The 24,425-nt window shown below is 46.0% G+C and overlaps 1 protein-coding gene across 3 annotated transcripts in view; it reads right to left on the reverse strand.

The window, feature by feature from the left end:
- Nucleotides 1-375: 375 nt before the first annotated feature.
- STX11 (syntaxin 11) overlaps nucleotides 376-24,425 on the reverse strand; it is a 341,517-nt gene continuing 317,467 nt past the window's right edge. For all 3 annotated transcript variants that reach the window (XM_069606733.1, XM_069606734.1, XM_069606735.1), the window contains exon 2: nucleotides 376-8,190. In XM_069606733.1, coding sequence (XP_069462834.1) covers nucleotides 7,328-8,190 — 863 coding nt within the window. In that variant the 3' untranslated portion in view covers nucleotides 376-7,327. The remainder of the gene's footprint in view (nucleotides 8,191-24,425) is intronic.

Genomic DNA, 24,425 nt, shown 5'->3' on the forward strand with positions numbered 1-24,425 from the left:
TTCGTGAATGGAGTACCATTAAACTGGGACAAAAATGCTATTCCAGAGCTTACAAGCATGAGAAAGCGGGAATGCAGCACTATATAAAATCTGATATTGTTACGTAAGAATTTAATGTATTTGATTATCTTGGGAAAGAAGAGAGAAATGTTAAGCAGAAGATAAAATCTGTTAGTTCGGAAAAAGCATTACTTTAAAGTTCGGTAGTCCATTGAATTCCACATGCTCCCCTAAGTTTTCCAGTTGTCATTTCATGGCAGAGCCCTGTGGTTGGAAAGCTATGAAATAAATGGTCTTGTTGGGGTTAACAGCAAAAACACGTTTTCCAAAGCACTAGCTAACGTGTAAAAAGGGAGACAGTTGAGGTACCATAAATTAGGTATTTAATGTCCAAAGACATTTATTAATATATACATATATATATATATATGCAATACAAAAACAAAGCCAAGCTAATATTAACTATCCACGTTTCAAAAGGCATTCATCTTGCATACAATACAATGATTTTACATTCAAGTATACTTTAAACAGGTGGAGTAAAAGAAGCCACTACGTGAGAGATGGTTTTAAGCGGGGGTCAAGTCCTAAAAAAGAAAAGTGGGGGGACTCATTAACATACCAATTGAATGTGATGTCACCAGAAATGAGCACATCAAGGTGCCCAAATTAAGGGGGGGTGGGGCTCCGACCACCCACATATACCCTTGACATGAGCCCTGGTTTTAAAGTAGGGATGCCCAGAGAATGGACTGCTTCAACAAATGGCATGCACAGGACTTAGCCGGCTCATTAAGATTATGGCGGTGTGGTATACACGCATTAGTAATGGACTTAACTTCACTTTTATTGCACTGCCATAATAGTTTGGCAGTAAGGTAGAGGAGAGACGACCACCATTTGGCTGGAGGCAATTCCTCCACATTAGAACCAAAAACTGAAAGAATTGTGTGACTAATTCCCCCTGTAATTCTATTTTCCGAGTCAGAAGGATTCCGTGGGAAATTTGGAGGAGAATAAGTTTGTCACACTGCTACTTGTAATCGGACAGCTTTCACCCAATTACATTTGGTGGTAGCTGTAATCTAGCTTGGCGGAAATTATCTTAAATTCATATTATGTCTTTTATGTTTTTTTTAATTGAATGTTCCATCCTCTTTGCTTTAATGTGGGGTCCCACTCATACGTCATCTTTATTCCAATTTCATGTCGAGCCATCCCTGCTTCACCCTCCCCTGGGTTCTTTCCTCTTTTTTTTTTTTACATAAATTATTTGTTAGTTTTTCATTGAGTTTTGCTAATTTTTGGGCACTTTTTTGAGATCAATGGACTCAAACTGTACGAGTAGCATCAGGTTCGGTTTCGTTCAGTTGCTTCTATAGGTCAGCAGCGTTTAAGGATGGAAACGGTGCACGCCAACATTTCCACTACATATGCAAACAACAATACAAGTTAATCCTAAAAAATATCTGGACAAAACCATTGTCTGTAGGGAACCACATGTGCTGTACAAAAATGATACAATTTAAAAGCGTTATCTTATATGATGCAAATTCCTCTGCTCAAGTCATATTTTCTTTAAAAGAGTTATTTTTCATTGAAATGAAATCCTCAAAACAAGCATATAAGAATGCATACTGTTAAGGGGTACCCTCATGGACATTTAAATTCATGCACGTGGTGTGGTCAGAGGTCACGTGCTGTAAGTGGTCCCTCTCAGAAAATCTCGATCAGCCAGAATCAGCACCACGTGCCATGTGGCACGGTTGTTAAAAATCCCTTCTTAATAAATATTGTAGGATGTGTGGCCCGCTAGGGCAACGTAAAATAAAGGTCTTGAGGACCTGGTCCACAAAGATATGTTAACATCCTTCTTTGTACGGCTAAATGTACAGACTTTATCAAGCTGTTTTTCCATCAAATCCACACCATGAAAGTTAGTGTGTCCCGGGAACAACATCCCAACAGATCATACATTTAGGCCCTGATTCATGGAATTATTTGCGTGTAAAGCACGGATTTGCACGCCATTCTGCCCGCAAATCCCCATTCGTCAAACAGGGATTTGCACGCAGAATGGCACGCAAATCCCCGTTTTAAACAAAATAATTTCATGAATCAGGTCCTGAGTATCTGAGGGAAATTTGGACAACAAAGTGTGAACTGGTGGATCCGTTGAAAAGGACAAGTTCCATCAGTCTTAACTCCCAAGTGGTGCTGGCTCCAAAAGATTAGATTTTTACTATGCGTTTGAGGGAGGCTACTAATCATGCAAGTTTCACAGCCCTGTGTTATTGAAATCTAAGCTTGATGATATTGGCCAGGGTAAAAAACATAACGCTATTTGTGCAACAAAGGGAAATCTTCCATTTTAAATAGTATTTACAAAAAGTGGTTTTATAAAAGGTATTACAATTTACAAAGTGATGCTTTCATAGCGATGTATCTTTTTTGTGGTATTTAAGGTTTTGTACGATCTTAGAAATACCAAAATAAATAAAAATGAGGGCCTGTGGCAGTGTTAAAAGTAAAGATACTTTATAACCTGCCCTCGCCCTTGCGGCATAGAAAATTCCCTCCAGCCAGTGCAGGCAAAACAAGTAGAGAAGGGCCTGCGATGGCTTGGAAGTGGTTCAAAGCATTTGCAACCGTTAATTTCATGTCTTGTGATAGAGCAACACCAGTGACGTTTGTAGATAAGGCTTATCAGTGCAAGCAAACTAGATAAAGACGTTTCCCTTGAAAACCACAAAAATAGGCCTACAAGTACAACTTATTTGTAGTGAAAGCGAAATTGTCAAACCTATTGTGGTATAAAATGCAGTTAAATAATGCATATTTAACAGTCATAAACGGTTTAAACACAGCATTAATGTATACAAACAACTCAGGCACTAACAGCATACAGTACAGTCATAGAAAATTAGTAAACAGGCTGCTCTTTGTAGGAGTAAGATTTCAAATGGTCTATACAGGTTTTGGCAGTAGGGAGTAGGACAGCTCTTCAAAAATGCATCTGGCATGGGAGCTCCTGCTTCCCTTCACGGAGTTGGTGACTAGCTCAGTGCCATGGAAGCCCTAGTCAGTCGCAGCATGGGACAGAAGGCAGGTCAAACAAAAACCACTGTCTCTCAATGATAAAGTAGCAACATCTCACCTGGGCTAGTACACAATAAAAAGAAAATGGGGTCAGAGTTACCTTATTTTATCTACCAAAGGAGGGAACGACTTTGCAAAATACCACTTTCATAGATAGAACATTGTCTTAAAGCAGACTTTTAGAGCAAAGGGTAGTCTTTTCACTCATTACAGATACAAAACCTTCAAGAGAAAGACATGCCACCTATAATTGTTTTTCAAGTTTTTAAATATACATGGTTGCCAATGCATTTTCCTTTACATTTATAATGAAATTGTGAGTCTGCTTTATGAACGTCTGGTCTTCAATTTCTTCCTTTTTCTCTGACTGCAAATGGCGTCTGGCCTCTAAATTCATGGTCATAGATATATGCAAATGAAAACCCGGCAGCAGCCCTACAGATGGTGTAGGAGCCACTTGTACTCCCTAAAAATAGGCAAATACTCACCAAAAATAAAAATAGGGAGTAATAATACTCCCAACAAATAAAAGGAAACAGACACGTAGGACCTTGTGCCCCCGCTTTCACCCACACAGCTATATGGATATTTTTGGAGCAGTAGTGCACAGAGTGCCACAGGAAGAAACTACTATCATAACTGCCCGATTGCAAGAAGTAAACTTGTATAATTTAATGTGTATGAATAACTATGTGCAAAGTAATTATTATTGTGAATACATTTCCGTTTTCCAGTGAAAACATATTTTTACTCATTTATAAAATAATCACATTGGGAATTGGATTTACATTTTTACTTCTTACAAAATAATTTCATTCCCAAATTTAAAAAATGGGGAGTAAAATACTCGCACTTCAAAATCTTATCTGGAGCACTGCCACGCAGAATCTTCGCATCACAAACAGACTTCAAGATAAGAATATACCTTACCAAATTGAAATTCCCTGAATACAGACATTATGGTGCAGCAAGGTTTAACTGTTGCAGAGACTCTAGATGCTGAGTTAAGACCGAGCAATAACACCCCACATGTTAAGTGTGGTTCAAAAGGATGGGTTTAGTGGTCTGTCAGAGAAGGGGTTGGATCAAACACCTAGAAGATCTACGGAAAACATCTACAAATAATAAGGACACTCCTAAAACTAAGTGTCAGAAACTAGTCAACAGTGGACTTTCCTCTGGGGTCGAGGGGGTGATGCGGCAGCATGCGAAAGGACGAGTCTACAAACGAAGTCCAGCTTTCAGAATCCCTATCCCGCCATAGCCACCCTCGTCTACAGAACAATGCACACATGGAACTAGAATATTCTAAATCCTAATCTTAACAAGTTAAGACTTCTGGCTAACCTAAGCTTATAAAAACACCAAACAAAGGAGTGGCCATCAATAGAGTTCACAAATCCTACTCTCAGATGTCCAACACTGTGATAACACAACAAAATAGAAGAGACTCATGGGAAGGCTCTCGTAGAGGTTTCTCAATCTGTAACCTTATCCAGGTTTCTTACTTTCATGGTATCTCGACCTTTTCTAGGTTGGCGGGTACTCTGGTTTCTCTTATCAGGTTTCACCTCAGCCTTGTAGCTTTCAATTGGAGGCCTCTCCCAGGCCTCGTTTCTCCAAATTCCTTCTAGGTCCCTCTAAGTGATTGAGTTTTTCAGCACTCTCATCACTCAGCCAGGTCTCTCACCAGCCGGGGGCTTTGGTATTCACTGGGTCAGTTCTTTTGTGGATCTCCAATTCCATGCATTCGTACTCTGTTATCTCATTGTCCCCTGGTTCATTAGGATTTAGTTCACAGGTCCCTCAGATATCTGACTTTCCAATTTGTTTCCAGGAATCGCCTAAACCTCTCATTTATAAAATGTCACTGTTCGGGTCTCGCATAAACCTCTGCTTTCTTAAAGCTCCTCATGCCATCTTTCAAAGAAATTCAGCCTGCTAGCACTTGACTGTGCAAGTCTCTTAGAATTCTGTCCACTTATTCCACTGAGCAGTTTTCGCATAGACCTTGAATCTCTTAGCACTTCCCTGTGGAGGTCTTGCATATACTGCCAGTCTCTCAGCATTTCACTAGGCAAGTCTCGCGTGGAACTCTCACCTCTCAGCACTTCCTGGTGCATGTTTCTCAGACTGATCTTCCAGTAGTCCATTGTGCTAGCTTCCCGAGGAAGGTCTCTCTTACACCTATAAACTATCTGTATTCAACTGCAAGTCTCTCAAACCCCTGGATTCTCTGAACGCCCTGGTGTAGGTCTCTCCTAGAACTGTGCTCTCTTAGTTCTTCACTCTATAGGGCTCTCATAAACCACTGGCAGGCTGCAAACCCTGATCTCAGAGCCCTCCTTGTCTCCACTCCAACCAATGGCAAATACGTTGTCCTGCTACTGGTACACTCCTCCTACTCCAGCGTTCCACTTCTTTGTGCTTTCACAGCTATTTTTATAGTTATTATCCAGTATAGGCTCTTGGGCAGCACCCTTTTGATTGCCCATGGCCATTAAGGTTCTGTCTTCGGGTTTTGGATTGCTTATTTCTCAAGCTTTTCCCCAACTGACCTCTGCCGCATTGCTAATTAATCTGTTTCAGCTGGCGATTCCATACCTATAAACATGCGGTACAGTGTTCTGCCATCTTGGATCCTTTTTCCACAGTCAAACCTTGCTCCCCGGTTCTCAAAATCCTTCCCACCTCAGGGAATAAATTATGGCCAAGCCCTCACTTGACTGCGTGCTGTAGGGTTCTTCTGATCCCCTCCCGCCCCACTTTCCCTTGTAAGTCTAATAATAGGTTCCAATCTTCACAGATCCACTAAGGAAGGGAACATTGTTTTGTTTTTCTCACTTGCTGTTGGGGCTTAAGAACACACTTGTGGCAGTCTTTCACTTGAAGCCTGGAGTTAGGGTCTCTTGGCCCGATTCAGTCTGTCAAGAATATCCCCCAGTTGGGATTATAGTTTTGCTGCGTAGGTCCATACAACGTCTAGGGGTAGGTGTGAGACCTGACAGGATTCCACTCCATCCGCCCCATGGGAGGCACATCGGAAGCACCAACCCAGTCCCTTGCGGCTCTCATCCCTTAAATATCAGGATAGGAAATTCGACCCGCTCACCACAGGACATTGTGCTAGGTAAATGGTAATTAAAGGAGAAAGGTACTGTAGCGGGGAAAAAAAGATCATATATATCCAATACCGTCTTATTAGTTGCAGTGGATTAGTGCCACCAATTGGTATATTTTCATGGTTACGTGCGGAGTAGATTGAGTGGACTAAAAGCTGCATTCAAATCATTCCACAGTCTGGGTTTACTTTCAGAAGCAAAGTAGTGCATTACAAAAGGTTTCACACAACACAGAATGCAGTGGAGTGCATGATCTCTAAAGGAAAGGCTGTGACCTGCCAGCTTAAAGGATGGAGAGGCGCTGAAGCTGTGAGGACATGGATTTAACTTCCCAATCTGGCATTACAATAGGTGGCCAACGATGTGAGTAAATGATTGCCAACATGCATGCATAGCGAATGTATAGACGCACATCAACATGTTTGGCTTCTTCAATGTGTGTTTCCTATTTATACTGATGATGTGCCAAGAGACAGTAACTAGCACTCAAGGTTGAGGTCATAGCTGAACACGTTGCATTCACTTCGGTCCTTCTAATGCCGTCAGCAGCCAAGTCTCAACCTGGAGAGAATACAATTAGATTATGAACACTTCATAATTTTGAGTAGCATTTTGGCATTACAATATGCAGAAAAATACCTTTTTTTATTAACATATTTAAACATTATTTGATCCTGTTTCTTTAACTTTATTAAATGAAGTCCAAAAAAATCAAAATGTTAAGGTCACAAACACCTCTGAAATCCCACCGTCGTGCGTCTAATTGAGGGGTGGGTGACATTTGTTTCGGTGTCTCCTTTTATTCAAACCTTATATTGACTGGTTCGGACACCCAAAGCAACATTACCAAATTTTAAAGGTCCTTTCTCAGCAGAAATCACACTGTTAAGATATTTCTGGAGTTTGCAATTTTGATCAGTACAACTACTGTATGGCGTCGGCCTCTAGTGAAATATAAAAAATATATATATTTTAATTGCTTTAAAAATGAACTCATCCATGTGCTTGAGATTGGGAGAGCAACTCAAACACGAGGTTCGTTAAAAAGCACTCACTGCTGTGCTTTGGTGTTCTGCATCCAAGATTTCCCAATTTGTGAATGCGCACTATTTGCAGCATGGAAAACAGCAACAGCAGAGCTTCCGACATGGGTGCTGCTTCTTGTACTCAACCGCTTTCCTCACTTGTACGTTAGCCTGCTCAACATAGTCCTTGACCTTCTCCACGTTTACTTCAATGATGTTCAGGGTTTCGGCCTGCTCCTCCACCAGGAGGGCCATCTGGAGGAAAAGCTCATGAATTTCTCGGATGCGCGACTCCAACTTTAGCAACTCTTTGTGCCTCGTCTCAATTTCGTTCAATGCGGATCGAGCACCGCGGGCATCGGCCAGAAGGTTCTCAGAGAAAACGTCCCATTTGCCAGTTTCGATCATGTCCTCAATCTGGTTCACAGTGATGTCCTTCCCCATGATCTCCAGCTGCCGTTGAATCCGAATCTTGCAGTTCTCCTGCTGGGTGATCTCGGCCGCATTGTACTCCACCATAGCCTCTTGAAACGCTAGCGTGAGGGCATTGAATTGGGAGTTGCCGACCCGTGCAAGGGCAGAGTTCTCTCCATGCTTATTTTCGGCTTCCTCACAGGCAGTTTTGAAATTCTGAAGCCTTTTGTGGATACCCTCTGCTCGCACCTTGATGTCTTTGGCAATGCTGTTGGAATCCCGCTTGATGCTGCTTAGACGACGCATGGAGGTGAGGAAGCGGGTCGTTTGCTTTCCAAGGCGTTTGACGTCAACTTTCATGAGGTGGTTCTCTGTCCGGATGCCATACGCTTCTTTGTACAGAACTTCCAGGGCATGGTCTGTCTCGTACACAAGCACATCCTGTGTGGGCTCCTGTGCGCCATCTGCGGGGGCCCCACTTTGCAGTTTGGCATACTCCAATAGCTCACTCAGACGATCTTTCATCTTTCCTGCAGGTGAAAAAAAAAAACAATTAGTTCAAATTTGTGATCAAACGTGTTTTCGTCCAATGTTTTACATTTTACGTGCATAATTAGACAAGGGAAATGTGACTGCTGTCAATGCGTCTGCACCATTGTTAATTGATCTGGGAAGGCACAGCCTGGCAACGCTAGTACAGTCCTTGATGTCATGGTACAAATTATTCTCCACATGTAATCAGGTTCCTCAAAGCGCTCGCAAGAGGAATGTTGGAAGGTATTATATAACCTAGTGTGGCAGCCAAAAAACACAAGTTAGTAAGCATATCCAGACAGACAGACAGACACGAACTTCCTGCTAATGGACATTATAAACTGCATTCCATATACAATGTCAAGTTTTAACAAGGGCAGAGCCTTAACATGGGTATTACATACGACATTACAAGGCGTACTGTTAAATACACGTATGCCATATTGATACAAAAGGTAAACAAGGTTGTCTTCATATATGCTGCAAATCGCATGATCCACAAGGAGTACTTTTCTACTGTTAGGTTCAGAATGCGCCCTCTGAGATTTGAGCTCCCCAACTCCAGATGATGTGATGTAGGCGCACACACTCACGTTCCTTCAGCTGCTAGCTGCACCCCTTTGCCCTGCTGCACTGTCCTCGCAGGCTAGCAGCGGAAGTGAGTTGGGCAAAACATAGGATTACAAATATATTAGTTGTCCAATGTCACATTTCCCACTTCCCTTTTGGCTACTCATTAAAACGAGAGAATGCATGGCTAAAAGAATTACCCCAGGCAAAAACATCTGTTGCCTAGGTAAATCTCCCTACTGCTGGAGGGTAAAAGCTGGCAATGCTTGCTGGTGGTTTGAAAATCATAAGCCGTGGTTTTTGAGATTAGAGCCATCGAGTAACCGATTTGAGAAAAAAAAGGAAAAGAATCACAGGCGCAAGAATGTGGCACCTTGTTAAGATGCTTCCCCCTTCATAATATTTATTCAGATTTCTCCATTAACATAGTATACATTAAATTACAATACATAATAAAACTAAGCCATAAAATAGAACTCAATCCAGTTAAAACCGCGTCCTTTACAGTTTTTTAAAAATCACCAGCAGACCCTTTGTTAAAAACCTGCCCTACAATGTATTATACAAAACCTCTTTTCCAAAGACTGGCCTAGGTAATTCATCGTATTGGAAGTACATTGGGAATTATTACCTTGCAGTTTCTAATATTTGATGCTAGGAAGTGAGGTCTCAGCCATCTCATCCTCTCCCTTTTATGAAAAGGGAATAGCAAATTAAAGCGCTCCAGATCTTCATCAACACACCACAATTGCATTTTGCTGAAGCTTTTAGCCAGGTGGCTCTTTTCACCAGTGGTTTAGCCTAACTTTAAAGTAGGAGTCCTCGTCCCTCTGGGTAATCTAAATCTAATATTGGCCCTGGGGCACACAGGCACCCCTTATACTGTACACAGGCTGCGAGGTAGGGTAGCGCACACATTTTCCCCCATCCACCCGAACCCAATTTCCTCTGGGCCAAGTTTTGATCTCCTTTTTTAACTTGATCGTAATTGGCTCTTCCTGCCAAAAACCGTTCCCAGACCACCTCCAGTTGCATACCAGGCTGGTTTGTGTACTCCTGGGTGACTTTCCATGGTTGAAAATCCCAGCTGAAGGTTCTGGTTAGTGGTTAACTTTAATTTTATTTTTGCAAAACAGGCTAGATGTTTGGCTTGCGCCATAGAAGTGATACTCTGGATCCCCAGCTCAATCCTCCATGCACTACATGGGCAAACGAGCGGGAGCCCCAGAGTTTGATGCCAAAATTGCAGCTGTACCACCTCGAGGGGTTCACAAGAACAGTAGCCCCAGATCTCACTGCCATACATCATTTGAGTTAAAACTTTACATTTAAAAACCTCATTGCATTTACACAATATTCGGGCACCATATCTACACTAAAACCTGCGAAGGCCCTGAAGGCCAATTCTGGCCCTCTCTGCCTGGTGTTTGATATGGTGCAACCACTTACAGTCCTATGTAAAATTCATACAAAAGTACACAAACGAATCTACTACCTCCATTGGGGCCCCTTTCACTTCCCACTTCAGTTTCCTGTCCTTTCTTCCAAAGGTCACAATCTTAGTTTTATCCTCATTTGGTTTTAATTTATTAGCCTCTAGAAACTCTGTGGCATAGATAAGCCCATAATACAGACCCGCAGCGGTAAATGCCAGGATGACAGTGCCATCATTGTAAAGTAATGGAATGAATTCCTCGTCTTCCAGCATGGTGGTGTAAGGAAGGCATGGTATCAACAGTAAGACAGACACAAGTGACCAAAGTTCAAGAACGTTTATTGAACTTCAAAAATGGTTTGAAACATGCCTATCTAATCCTAAATCTACAGATGGGAGCAAGCTACAACCATCAAATAATAATAATGCAGTCCTACTGGTATCTTGTCAAAATAAAAGCCTATACTAACAAAACCTATTGCCAATCCTTAGAAATAGCGTGGGAAACAGTATTATGTCAGGATGTTCAGGCCATTGGCCTTCCTTCCCCATGTTTTCAGCATGGGACAAGACGGTACACTCGAGCCTAGCACAATCTCTGGCTTCTCTAGCACGAGGATTCTGTTCCATCATTAGCATCAGGGCCTTCCGTGCCCAAGTGTCTTTGAACAAAGAGACTTTGAAAGGCAGAGGGCCTGAAGCGACAAACAATAAGTGATTTTCCTAATAGGATTTCACAGTACTCAATTTCCCATCCCCCCTCAAGCACTCCCTTGTGCACCCTCTTCTCAAGAAACCCTCTTCCGACCCCTCCTGCCCGGCTAACTATCGCCCAATCTCCATCACTCCCTTCCTGGGCAAGCTCCTGGAGAAACTGGCCATCTCCCAGCTTATCCTCCATGCTGAATCTGTTGGTAGTCTTCATGACCATCTATCTGGCTTCAGAGCGGCCAGAAGCACGGAAACTGCTCTCCTGAACATCCGTGACGACCTGCTCTTGAACCTCAACTCCAACACTCCATATGTTCTCATTCTGCTTGATCTCTCTTCTGCCTTTGACACTGTCAACCATGCCATCCTGCTCAACCGTCTCTGTGATAACCTGGGTATCGCTGGTCAGGCTCTGGCGTGGCTGACCTCTTTCCTTTCCAATCGACCCTCCCAGGTCAAACTTGGGTCCTTCCACTCTGACATCTTTTTTCCACCTGTGGTGTTCCCCAGGGATCTAATCCCTCTCCCTGGCTGTTCAACCAGTATCTGGCACTCCTTGCCCACCGCATCGCCGGCCTCTGCCCCAACTTTCAGTGCTATGCGGACGATACCCAGCTCATTTTCAGGCTACCCTCGGCCTCCTCCTCTCCTTCCCTCATCTCTGACTGTCGGTCTGCTATCCAGGAATGGTGGGCCGCCAATGACCTCTGCCTTAATGCCAGTAAGACTAGATTCTACTCATCGGCACACCCACTGCCTCCTTCCCTGCAGCTCTCTGGCCAGCCTCTCTTGGCCCTCTTCCTGCTCCTACCTGCAAGGCAAAAAACCTCGGGGTCATCTTCTACTCCACACTCTCCTCCTCTCCTCATATATCTGACATCTCTAAGAAGTCACACTACCAGCTGCACCTCCTCAGAGGTATTCTTCTCTTCCTCTCCTTCCCCCAGAAGCTCACTGTCTCCCGAGCCCTGGTTCTCTCGAAGCTGGACTACTGTAACAGCCTCTATCTTAATCTGCCTGCCTCCACTCTCCGCCCTCTGCAACTCATCCAGAACAGAACTGCGAGACTTGTCCTTGGCCTCAAGCCCAGGGACCGTATCTCTCTAGGACTGACATTTCTACACTGGCTCCCAGTGGCTGCGAGGATTAAGTTCAAAACCCTCTGCATTGTCCACAAGGCCTTCTGGGCTGGGGCCTAAATACCTTCAACTCTCTCTTCCTAAATATCTTCCTTCCCGAGCCCTTCGCTCATCCGTCTCCAATTCCCTCAGGGTCAGCCGCTTCTCGAAGCAGCGAGCTGGGGGTAGATCTATCTCTGCGGCAGGGGCCTCCCTCTGGAACAGCCTTCCTGCCTCCCTGAAACTTGAGGAGAACCATCTCCGGTTCCGGAAGCACCTCAAAACCTTCCTCTTTGCTTCCGCTTTCTCTCTCCCTCTCCCCTGCTAAATTCTTCACTGAAACTGCACTGAATCTGCAACTGGGCCACCCTCACCGACCTCGGTCCTGGGCCCAGCCACTCTCCACTTGCACTGCCTCCCTGGCAACCCCTGCACTGTGGGACTGTCTCTGTATCCCTACAGCCCCCCCTTCCCAGCACTTGTCTGCACTTACCTTGCACTTGCCACCAGCTGGCCCTATTTATTTATTTTTTTATTCTACTTACTTTGTACTGCACTTCCCCCTCCCCTTCCCCTTGCACTTTTTCCCTTCCCCCTACCCCTGCACTTGCGCGGTCTGAATGACACCTGGCCTAGTAGGATCGTTGTCTGTCTTCCCCTTGTTCCCCCCTCCCTGCCTCGTCGCGCCTTGAAACATTTGTGTATAGGCGCGTTACAAATGCCATATCATATATCAGGTGATTCACCATTTCTCTTTAACACAATGCTCAATTAATCTTCCTCCACTTTTTAACACAAACTTGCTTTATTCAAAAGCTCTCAGGTGATCTCCCTCCACCGGGCTCGGGCTCACATCTACTTTGTCATCAACTTTCTTTACGCTTTTAACATCGAAAACTTCTGATTGTGCACAGGATTCTGCTTGACCAGTTGCAGGACCACTTCGATTTCACAAATCTTTGTCGCTCTTCGCTTTTGCCGCTTTTCAGTTGGACACCTTACAGAGGCTTTCGAATAAGCATAAACGTGGTGCCGGACCACTCTGTCGAAGGTATCGTATCTTGGCTTCAAAGATCAATCACTCATCTGTTGTTCAATTTTGCTCGCGTTATCACATATGCTTAACACCGTTCATATCAGCATGCACTATACAATGTTGCTGCTTGCAACATTGGCTTCAACACAGACCGGTCTGGTTATCAGTCTCCCAACTCACCGCCTGTGCTGACTTCACTGGCACTGCTTTGTTGTAGGAGCAAAGGACACTGCAGCGGTAAGCGTTTCTCCCCGCCTTGACTATCGATGCGGTAGAGCCCTGGGTACCTCTGACACAAAATGCAGGGTTCTTCAGCCTTGTGCCCTGGCCTTACGTTTTCCATTCTCGAAGGTTCATGAAAGTAACAGTCCCTCGTCGAAAAGGTCAAGGACACTTCCCTCCTTGCGATCCCCTTCTGTTTTGCTGTCTTATGCTTTCAATTAAACTGCCACATTAGAACGGCTGCTTCCTCGTGTTCTTTGCCTCGCTCAGAGTGTGCTCTTGTGTTCCGCCTTTTAACCGTGTGTGGAAGTCTGGTGTGCGTAATGGTCAGAAATTGCCTGACCCTACCTGACCACTGTATTGGGACTTGCTAGGTAGATTGCTCGGGTGTTAGTTTTCTCTCATAGTGAGCTGTCGGTGAGAAAGTTTTCCATGTTGGGAAAGGAGGGCGGGCGGTTGCGTTCCTAAGTATCCTACCTGGTACGATGGGGTAAAGGTGTTAGAGGGAAGAGGATACTGCGTCTTGCCATCTGGTCTCCCACTCCCCGAAGACCCCTCAATCATGTGATACTCCCGCACTGCTCCACCCCCAGGAACTGGATCCAAAAGCAATGGTCATGTCCTGGCCACCTGGATGACAGGTTGTATACTAATTGACCTTTTCACAATTGACCTTGGGAGAATTGACCTAATTTAGAAGGTCAATTAGGACATATATGCGGGGGGAAACACCCCACAGACCCCCCACCCAATCCAAAACCCCCCGCAACCACCCACCCAATCCCCTTATATTATTTATCATCCAAAAACAATCCAATACAAAAATAAAATAACTAAAATAATATAAAGGTCAATTGTGCAGAAGGCCAATTGGGACCACTATAATTAGGTCAATTGTGCAAAAAGTCAATTGTAATAGGTCAATTTGGGTAATACCGGATGACAGAAGTACTAGCGGGTGAGACACCTTCAGGTTTCTCACAGTGGGCACACTCTGCTGTTATTCTTCGCCGGGTCAAAATCCACCACGAAGAGAAGAAAAAGCAGCAGGGCCAGGGGCAGCCTTGTTTTACCCCCCCCCATGTTTGAATCAAAACATTCAGTGTTGTCCCCTATTCACCAGTGTCTTACTGAAATCCGTGGCAAAACTGCACTAATCTCAACCAATTTGCGGGTATCCAGTGTTGTTAGTTTCTTCCAAAGTGAACCTTAATCAATCCCACCAAAAGCCTTTTCCAAATCGAGAAATGCTGCATACACAACCCCCTCCACAGAGCTTGCGATATTTGTCAATAATTAATGATAAAACAGTGGTTCAGTGTAGAAAAAACACTCCTAAAATCTGACTGAAGGAGACCCAGGATGTTATTCTCTGCTACCCAATCTTCTAACCTGCCCAAAATGCATTTAGCATACATTTCTGCTGAAATATCTAATAAGTATATGGGGTGATAGCAATTTGGGTCGTCTGTGTAACCTTTCTTGAAAATCGGGACTTTAATCCCACCCCTCCATCTAGTTGGAACCCTCCCCACCCCCTCAGCTGGTTCAAATAGATTTGCGAAGATAGGGGCCCACCATTCGCCATGACCAGCAAATACCTCAGAGGGTAGCCCATCTGTGCCCGCAGCTTTTCCGTGTTTAAGCTTTGATTGCTTTCAAAATTTCCACTATAGTCAAATGAATTTCCCATTAGTTCAGGCATATTTTGGCGCTAAATCTTTACCCCCCTTTGCATAGATGTTTTTAAAATGTGTGTCACCCATCTGTGTTCTCTTATAGATTCGCCCTGTTCATTCCCTAATTTTTCCCATCCTTTATTTACAAATTTCCAAAACAACCCTCAATTATAACTATTTATTGCCTGGGCATGTATATTGCATTGTTTCATAATGGCAACTTTTTTCTTTTGCTTTAAAAACTTCTTGTAATCTTTTTTCAACCTGTGCCTTTCTCCCGCAGAGGTGGAACCATGCCCGAGTGCCCAGTATAATAGGCTCTTACGAGCATTACACTCCCGGTCAAACCATGGCGCACAATATTTTTGATCTACCCAGTCTTATGGCCGTGTCATATTCACTTAGCACTGTCCGTCCCATCTTTTCTTGCAATCCTCATTTTGCATTTGTACATTGTCTCAATGATGATAAACTAAATTGTGATACCTCTACATCAGTTATTGTTGCTACTATTACATCTTAAATCAACATTATCATGCGAGTGCACCCTTTTTTCTTTTTCTTGTAATGTGAAGTAATGTTTCAATAAAGTGCTTGGAAAAAATATCAACAGTGGTTTAAAAACTGCAAAAAAGAAGTTGAGCATGAGTAATGACTGGGAGCGTATGAACATGCTGAACACAAATGTGTCCTTGAGCTTTGCCCAGCTGTGGCGACAACACCCAATGGTATCGGTTTGAAAGACTCTTGGAAATCGCTTAACTTTCCACCCCTAAGGTCTGTCCTTCTCCAAACTCCTGGGTCTTTCCAGCAGCATTCGGACTCTTACCATAACCTCCTGTATCTAGCTCTGACCAAGCTACAGGGGCTCTCCTCCAGCCGCCATTCTCCTGTCTCCAACTCTTGCTCCAACTGGTCACCTCTCTAGCCAGCAAAGAAGGAGCTCTTCCTCCCAACTCCCTTTACCTTCTGGTAAAGGCCCTGCCTTTTGTGGGGCTCCAGCTCCACTTTCCAGACTCTCTCTGGTGTAAGGGTACTTGGGTGCGACAGCAGGGGTGGGATTGGCTGACCCAGCTACCACACCAGACTTTTCCACCAGAGAATGTCTTAAAGCCCTGATGTGGCTCTTGGGATTGGGTAGTCCGCACTTTGCAGTGTTTTCCAGCATTTCTCTGGCTTAAGGTAACTCCGGTGGGACTCTGCAGGCAGCTGGTGCAGGGAATGGCTAATTGACTCCACTCGAAGGGATGGTTTGCAGTTTGAATGCAGGACTTGGGGCTGGCTAGTCTCTTCCTCTGGGTCACACCCTGACCCTGCCTCATGGGGTGGACTCACTTAGCCTATCTGTTCTTATCGGTTTAACAGTGAAGACCATGTGCAATAATTTAGTGACTATCTCTAGCCAGACCCCTCTCCCCACTCCAGCTCAGGTCCAGTGCTTTTCCTGTGTTTAATACAGGATTCCTGCACCCATGGAATCTGAGCGGTGCATGCACGAGCTGCTGGATCAATGGGACTGCAATTCCTCAATTTCCCCCAAACAGAGCAGGAACGTCTATAGTGGCAATGTTGCGCGCCCCTGCATTGCATGTATGGTGTGGTGAGCCAAGGTATCCTCACCAGACTGGCACTGGGCACTGCAAATGGTTTCTGGCAGCACCCGGTCTGCGTAGTGACACCCCCATCCACCAACAAAGTCAAATCGGGGGAGTTTGTCACAGTCCTTATGAATTGATTGCCCTTAGGTGCCAGGGGATGATTGCCTTTTGACAGGAAAAAAAATGTGACAAATAATTCACCCCAAAATCTATGAGGTCTTGCTGTCTTGTCAAAACTTTAATAACCCTACTCAGTGCCAGGGTGTACAACAAATCTCTAAAGAGAATTTATTTTTGGGAATCCCATTGCAAACAAAAGTAATTGAAAACAATATTAAACTGCCATGTGCACTTGGCACCATGTCTCATCTGCATGCGATTCTGAAATGCATAAATGTACCAGTATCAGTGGTCGAAGTGTACGAAAAGAAGGAGTGGAACAATGTTCCTTGCTGGCCAGCCCACGCACCCACAAACATCATCGCCACGCCCCCTCCACGTGCAATAAAAACCCCTAAACAAATGCGCCTTTAATGGAACCTTCAGTGCTGCGCACCGAAGTGCAAGTTTTAACTTCTTCATACACTTATTTTAAAATGAAACCATTCGGGATACAGTTTCTTTTAATAAAAAAAAAGTATAGTAACAGTAACACTTACTAAAAATAAATAGTAGAGGCGCAACGCTCGCAACGGCTCGCGCCCACTTCGACTACTGACTAGAAATTAGCGGGTCACTTTTTTCAAAAGGTGGAGATACCATTTCACAGAACACACCATCACAAAGAAAGCCTTGCCAAACTACCGTCTCCCCGGAGCTGAAAGAATGAGGCATTCTGCCATCTTATCCGCTTTTTAAACTCGTCCAAAACAAGGGGCACCAATTGTGTTTAGTAAACAATGTATTTCAGCAATCGACCTTGCTGGCAGCAATTACCTCCTGCTTGTTGCCTGCTAGAGCCTGATACTTTGCCACAACCTGCTGCCAGGAGCTACTGTTTGCTTCTCAGTCCTTCGGGTGCCAGAGAAATATAACGGTTTGAGAATGCTATAACGGGTGCATTAGGAAACCTCTAGAAAACATTTAAGTCATACTTGGTCAGGAGGTATCGAATGCCCAGTTTTTGCTGCCAGATACATAGGAGCTGCTCACAGCATATCCTTGTGAAATCTTTATTACGATCCCTGCTGCAACAAAGTCACATTGTCAAAATCGCATCCAGCCCCAGTCCGCCTAAGAGTAGCCCTGTAATAGTACCAAACCCGCTAAGAGAGAAACTAGTTAGGAACTATCACATCCCAAAGAAGTTACTCCTGTCTGCATCTCCCAAGATGCATCAGGTTTAGAAATCCAACCTGGAGCGGATTCTGGAATGCCTTTTAAAGATTCAGGAAGAACATATGCTATGGGGACACTAGCACATCCAGAGACACCACTGCATGAACAAGTTCGGATCTTCAAAGGAAGAAAACCTAACTTATCCCAACTTCCCCAACCCCATCCCAGCTGCTGTGCTTGCGAAGGAAAGTGGTTTTCTCCCTCAGCTGCAGCATTAAAAGAAACATTCTTCCTCCCCTTTGGAAAAACGATGTTGCCTCAGTATGAACATGGATGTTTTCCTGGCCCTTATGACCCTTTAACAACGGAAAACCACAAAATGCACTTCTGTGCATCAGGACAGCCAGGAGGCAAGGCAGGAGCAGAGCAGCAGGCAAGCACCAGCTCCTGCACGGGAAACCATCTGAAAGAAATCCAAAATGGCAGCAAGCCTTTTAAAGACTTCCCTCCTCTGACTTGGAATAGGAATATCCAATCAGTTTGAAAGTTTGCCACAGCCAATGGGAGGTCACGGAGGACATTAAAAAGTAGGTTAAGATCCACAGTGTCTTGGAGCTGAAGAGAGGCGTTGGTTGAGAAAGCTGAAGAGCACCAGAGAAGGGGAACCCATTGAGCCCAGCAGAAAGTTGAGCACTAGTTTTGGGGCGAAGACTCTCTTTATCCCCTGAAGAGGGGTGTGCACCAGTTAAAAAAGGCAGAAGAGGCTCTAGAATTCCAGAAAGAGGTGTGCTCCAGTGAGCAGCTGAAGACCCTCTAACTCCAGAGGGGCGGTGTGCTCTTGTGAGGAAAAGGTGAGACCCTGGGACACCAGAGCTCCAGCAACTTAACAAGTATTATTTAGCACTGGGTTTAAGTAATTGTCGTTCAACTGCGCACATAACTCTGTATTACAAACACATTATGGGCCGGATTCCTGAAGCATTTTCCTGTGGGGTTGTGTCATTGTAAAATGCTTCCATCAATCAGGCCCTATATATTTAAATGAAAACCTAAGAACCATGGACTTTTCAAACCATTCTATAGCTGGACAGATCTGGCTGAAATGTGTGACAAAAATTGCCTGGCACGCCCACCTCCTGCACTCCCAAAAGGAACATTTGGGTCAAACTGATCGAACGTTTCAGATGTTATCAAGCAAAGGAAAAAAACAAATATCTGTTTTTGGACGAGCCCATTCTTTTACCCATAGTGAAACAGGGTCAGAACCATGCAGAGTGAAAACCGCTGGACAGATTTGCACCAAATAGGGAAAGTTGGGCACAAATCAATGCAGATGTGCCTTTTGGCTCTTTGTTGAAAATGTGTCTTGTAGTTTTTTTTTTTTAAATCTGAAGTAGGTACCTGGGTCCAAAAAACGTTGGTATCTCCCACGGTGCATTGTGTCACTGAGGCTTTTCAGAAAAGAAAACACATAGTTTTTTGTCTGCTTAATGCGAGCTGTTACTGCGATGTTCCACAGGAACAGAAAAAAAGATAAGCCCTCAACATTATATTTGGGGGAGGGAAAGGGGAGGTTTCACATCAGGAAGAAAGTGGGGGAGGGTGAAAGAGTATCAAATAGTGGGTTGGACACTTTTGGGAGGTCGAGAGAGTTATTTTTCAGTTAGATGGTTTCCGTCTTATTACAGGAAACACATGGCATTACCATGGGCAAACCGGAAAGTTCAAGTGGAAATAAAAGTGCATCACAGGAAGAAATGGTGGAGAAATATTAGGAGAGGGTCAGAGGTACTTTGAATGCAAGAGGTGGTGGGGGGGAGGTGGGAACATGTGGGCAAAAAAGGAGGAGGGGGGACATAGAAAGTGCATGTATATAGATGACGGGGAGTGGGAAAGGATTGTAGCATTTTCATCTTTCTGCAGTCATCAAATGATTGCCCATGTCCGCGTGAACCATGTATTTTGGGGATATGTTCCTGAAGATAATTCTAGGGGACACATTTAGCAGGAATGAAATAAAAATGGCAAAAGGCAGGGGGGGGGCAATGGCCAGTGGGTCACAGTCCATGACCAGTGGGACATGGATATTTACTACTACAGGGGATATGGGGCATGGCCTTCACTCACCACCGTAATAAATGCTAATCCCCAGAGGAAACCTGCGAAATCCACCCCCCGGCCCCCATTACTGATGGCAGTAGGGGCCTCCCACTTTTCGTCTTTCCAAAATGACCTAGTCATAAGCATTCAGATCTTCATTCCATCAAAGCATTGTGACTAAGTTACATAATGTTAAAGGATTCTGTGCACCAATGTCATTTGCATGGTCCAGAGGCACTCTAGTGGATGTGAAAGAGAAGGGGTAGGTTAAATTGGTGGTGAGAGGGGGAAAATGAAAGATCGGTTTACTGCGGTGCCGATACATGCAGACTGGAGGTACGCCGAGGTCTGAATGCTGGTTTGTTTCTCCGAGTTGTGTGTGCAGAGTGGTAAAACCTTTGTGTCCGAAGTGCAACGAAGCATTGGCTGGGACTCTTATATGTACATTGATATTAGAGGTGTAGCCTTTTGTTTAATTTCCAATGAGCATGCCTCCACCTACCATAAAAGGAATTTCTCAGAACTGGGCTGGTAGGTACACCTAAAACTACCCATGAATGGCAGGACAATCAAACCACAAACGCCAAATTAGGTACATCAGTATTTAAAATGTATTAACCAGAATGAAGAGGGAAATAATAAAGGGGTACGTGTAAATACCTAGGCTCTCCAGGTAACTTTTATAGCACATTAATAAACAATGAACCTAGGTACAGATGAGGCTAGAGAAACAAATTTGCAAAAATATACACATTTTTCATAAGAATACTTTTCAAAATAATATCAATCCAACTCATTCAACATGATCATATTTTTCCAGATGTCTGCAAACTCCAAGCAGAACCTTGGTGGAGTGATTACCGACATTCACACTACCCGTGACACATCTTTGGTTAGCGGTGAGTGGGTTTGAACACCATTTAACTGATGGTTTTACTTAATTAAATTTTGTTGCTATAAGTAAAGAGGCTAGAGGCTCACGAGTATTGAATAGGTTTGTATTTTAGAATTGTATCACAGGAGGGGGGGCGTGGCTAACCGCCATGTGAAGAGGACGTTCGCTCCTTGCGCTCCGCTTGATGCGACCATCATAAGCTGCTTTTAACTACTTTTTTCGGGGGCCCCGAACCCCACGAACCGCCTCACCGAGGGCCGACATCCTGCTGCACCTGCGAGTCGATTCCTGTGACCCTGGAGGACCGGTCTCGCCCAATAGACCGTGCGACACGATCCCGCGGACCAGGGCCAAGATGGCGGCTCTCGAGCCCTGCAAGACGCGGCGGCCCGCGCCCTAAAGCCGCCCTCGCCGTAACACTCAGCTGAGGGCCGAGGACACACGAACGCCCAGCTGGACTGACGAGGGGGTCCTGCGGGGCACCCGCGAAGCTTGGAGCGCGAACGACGGAAGGTGCCAACGGGACGACCAGCCTGGAACGTCCCGGACGAGGGCGCTGCCAGCCACAGAACCGGGAGCCAGGGCCTCGGAGGCCCTTCGAGGTGAGCGGGGGGGACTAACGCAACCGACACACACAGGCGTGCCCGGCCTGGTAATCCGAAGAAACGGCACACTACCCGTCCCCCCTGCGCCTACGGAGCCGCCCACAGCATACAGCGATCCGCCATCGCGGCCCACCCGATACGGCTTCCTCGGCCACTCCATAGCGGCTCACCTCGGCCACCTCGTCAGCAGTGAAGCCCTGAGGCTCAGTTGACATGTCTACCAAAGGAGCAAGGGCTAAGCAACGCCAGACCACCATCGACACGTTCACGGCGGCGGGGCCCACAGCGCCAGATAACATGAGCGAGACTCTTGCTGCAGACCTGCCCGACCCCTTGGGGCCTTCAGCGGAACCTAGTAACACACAGATCCTTGAAGCTATCAAACTTTCCCAGGCTGCCGTGGAGCATAAAATAGACGCTGTCGCCATAGACTTAAACCTCCTGCGCCAGGACGTTCGATCCCTGGCCGGCAGAACAGAGGTGCTGGAGGCCCAGGTCCGCGAGAACACTGAAGCCAAGACAGTGCTCCTCAAAGATGTTGATGTACTTCAACAAAAAGTTAAAAACCTGGAAGACAGGGCCGAGGAGGCAGAGGGGCGCGCACGCCGCAACAACATTCGCCTCCTGGGGCTCCCGGAGGGCATCGAGGGATCGGACCCCACGAACTTCGTAGAGAATCTCCTGATACAGGAGATTGGAGCAGAAAAACTCTCTCAGGGCTTTGTAATCGAAAGGGCTCACCGATCCCTCACATCGAAACCCCCTCCGGGCAACCCACCCAGACCCGTGATCGCAAAAGTACTTAACTACAGAGACCGGGAAACCATCCTCACCTTCTCGCGGTCAGGCGGCCAGATCTGCAGGGGTTCAGCCAAGATATCCATCTACCCTGACTATACCTTTCAGGTGCAAATGAAGAGGGCACAGTTCATACACACCAAAGCAAGACTGAAGGCTGCTGGCCTACGCTATATGCTCCTCTACCCCTCCAGATTGAAGGTGATACGAAACAACAGAACTCACCTCTTCGATACCCCGGCAGAGGCCCGAGACTGGATGGACAGGGAGCAGATCCCAGATGTCGAGGTCAAGAAACGACAACCCCGCTGAGCCCCATCTCCCAGGGCCCCGGTGCCTTTCGGAGGCCCCACCATGGAACGGCCACTTACGCCGCAGCTGACCAGATTTCATAACACGAGGCGCCCGGACGAACACTCTCCTACCCCTGGAAGTTCTTTCTTGTTAAGGGTATTCATTACCCGCCCGTAGGGCACCATGCGACCGTCCTTCGGTCTAAAGGAGCGGAAACGGGTCTGTCATAGTGAGGAGCTCCTCACTCGACCTGGTTTATGTTGGGGAAGTTCACAGTTACGGGGGGGCGGGACAGGGGAAGTTGGCACAGTTGTTAAGTGCCCGAATCAGGGACAACCAAGACCATCTACATCCATTTCAGTCGGCACGGACGAGGCACCTACCCTCCGCTGGATAGGCTGGCAGCCACCGAAGCAGAGGTTCGGGGACGCAAGTAACCCGGCTGAGACCCGCATGCACGAATCTCCTGGAAACCACAAGACCCCCACGATCCTCCGGCCACTCGTGGTGCTCCCGGTGGCGTTGGACATGGCCACCAGAATCCCAAATCCCACATGGCCGATACGTTGAAAATCCTGACGTGGAACGTCAGAGGCATGAACAGCTTCGTGAAACAACGGCGCATACTCTCCTATATTAAAAGAAGCAAAACCAAAATAGCCCTGCTACAAGAAACACACCTTACGTCGGACAAACTGAAAGCATTGGCAAAGGCCTGGCGTGGCACCCTGATAGGTTCCTCCTACTCCTCCTACGCCAGGGGTGTCCTGATCTGGGTGGACCCCTCTGTCCCCTTCCGGTTGGTCGGCTCCAAAGCAGACAATGAGGGCAGGATGGCAATTGCATGTGGTACCATTGAAGGGAGAGAGGTCTGTCTAGTCAGCACTTATGCACCAAACCATGATGCAACCACCTTCTTCCACTCCCTGTATCCACGCCTCGGCCCTTACAGGGACCAAACCATGATATGGGGGGGCGACCATAACTGCACCATAGACCCCCTGAAAGACAGGTCGGACGATAAGCATACACGCCCTTCCCCGCCTGCCAAAATCCTGTCAAGGTTGATACAGCAGCTACAACTCCAAGATTTGTGGAGAGAACAGCACCCAGATGCACGTGTATTCTCCTTTTACTCCCCTCCTCACGCAGTCCACACCAGGATAGACTACCTCTTCGTGAGCCTAGAACAACAGGCAACGTTCGGCGGTGCTCAGTACCAGCCCAGAGTACTGTCCGATCATTCCCCACTAGTAGCCACCTGGGAGATCTACCCGCCTAGACCCCCGGTCCCCACCTGGAGACTTAGGGCTGAAGCTCTCCTAGACATAGCCCTCCGCGAACACATCGCTGATAGGACTGAAGACTACTGGGAAAGGAACCTCAACAGTGTGAAACACATAGGCACCGCCTGGGAGGCATACAAAGTGGTCCTGAGAGGGGAGATGATTGCAACCATGGGTGGAGCACTGAGGTCGATTACTTCCTCCTTAGAACATGCAGAGAGCGAGTTGGGGGAGCTCGAAGGCAGACTAGATCCATCCCCAGAACATTTACAGAAGGTGATTGACCTCAAACAAACCTGTCTCACACATTGGGAGTCCCTGGGTAGGCTGAGCTATGCCAAACACACTGAACGTACCCACGCTCTAGGTGATAAACCTGGTAAACTCCTAGCTTGGCTGTACAAGAGAGAAGCCCCCAGAACCCCCATTTGCCAAGTACTCAAACCAGATGGCTCCTTAGTGCACACCCAGACCGAAATTAATTCGGTGTTCTCTGATTTTTACAGCAATTTATACGCCGAACCCCCACCCGTGGACGTCTCCGATATAGAGGACATCCTGGACGACATAGATCTCCCCAGGCTAGAGCCCCATATGACGGAAGCC

The sequence above is a fragment of the Ambystoma mexicanum genome, chromosome 4p (genome assembly GCF_040938575.1).
Source record: "Ambystoma mexicanum isolate Mex_15411 chromosome 4p, UKY_AmexF1_1, whole genome shotgun sequence".
NCBI lineage: Eukaryota > Metazoa > Chordata > Amphibia > Caudata > Ambystomatidae > Ambystoma > Ambystoma mexicanum.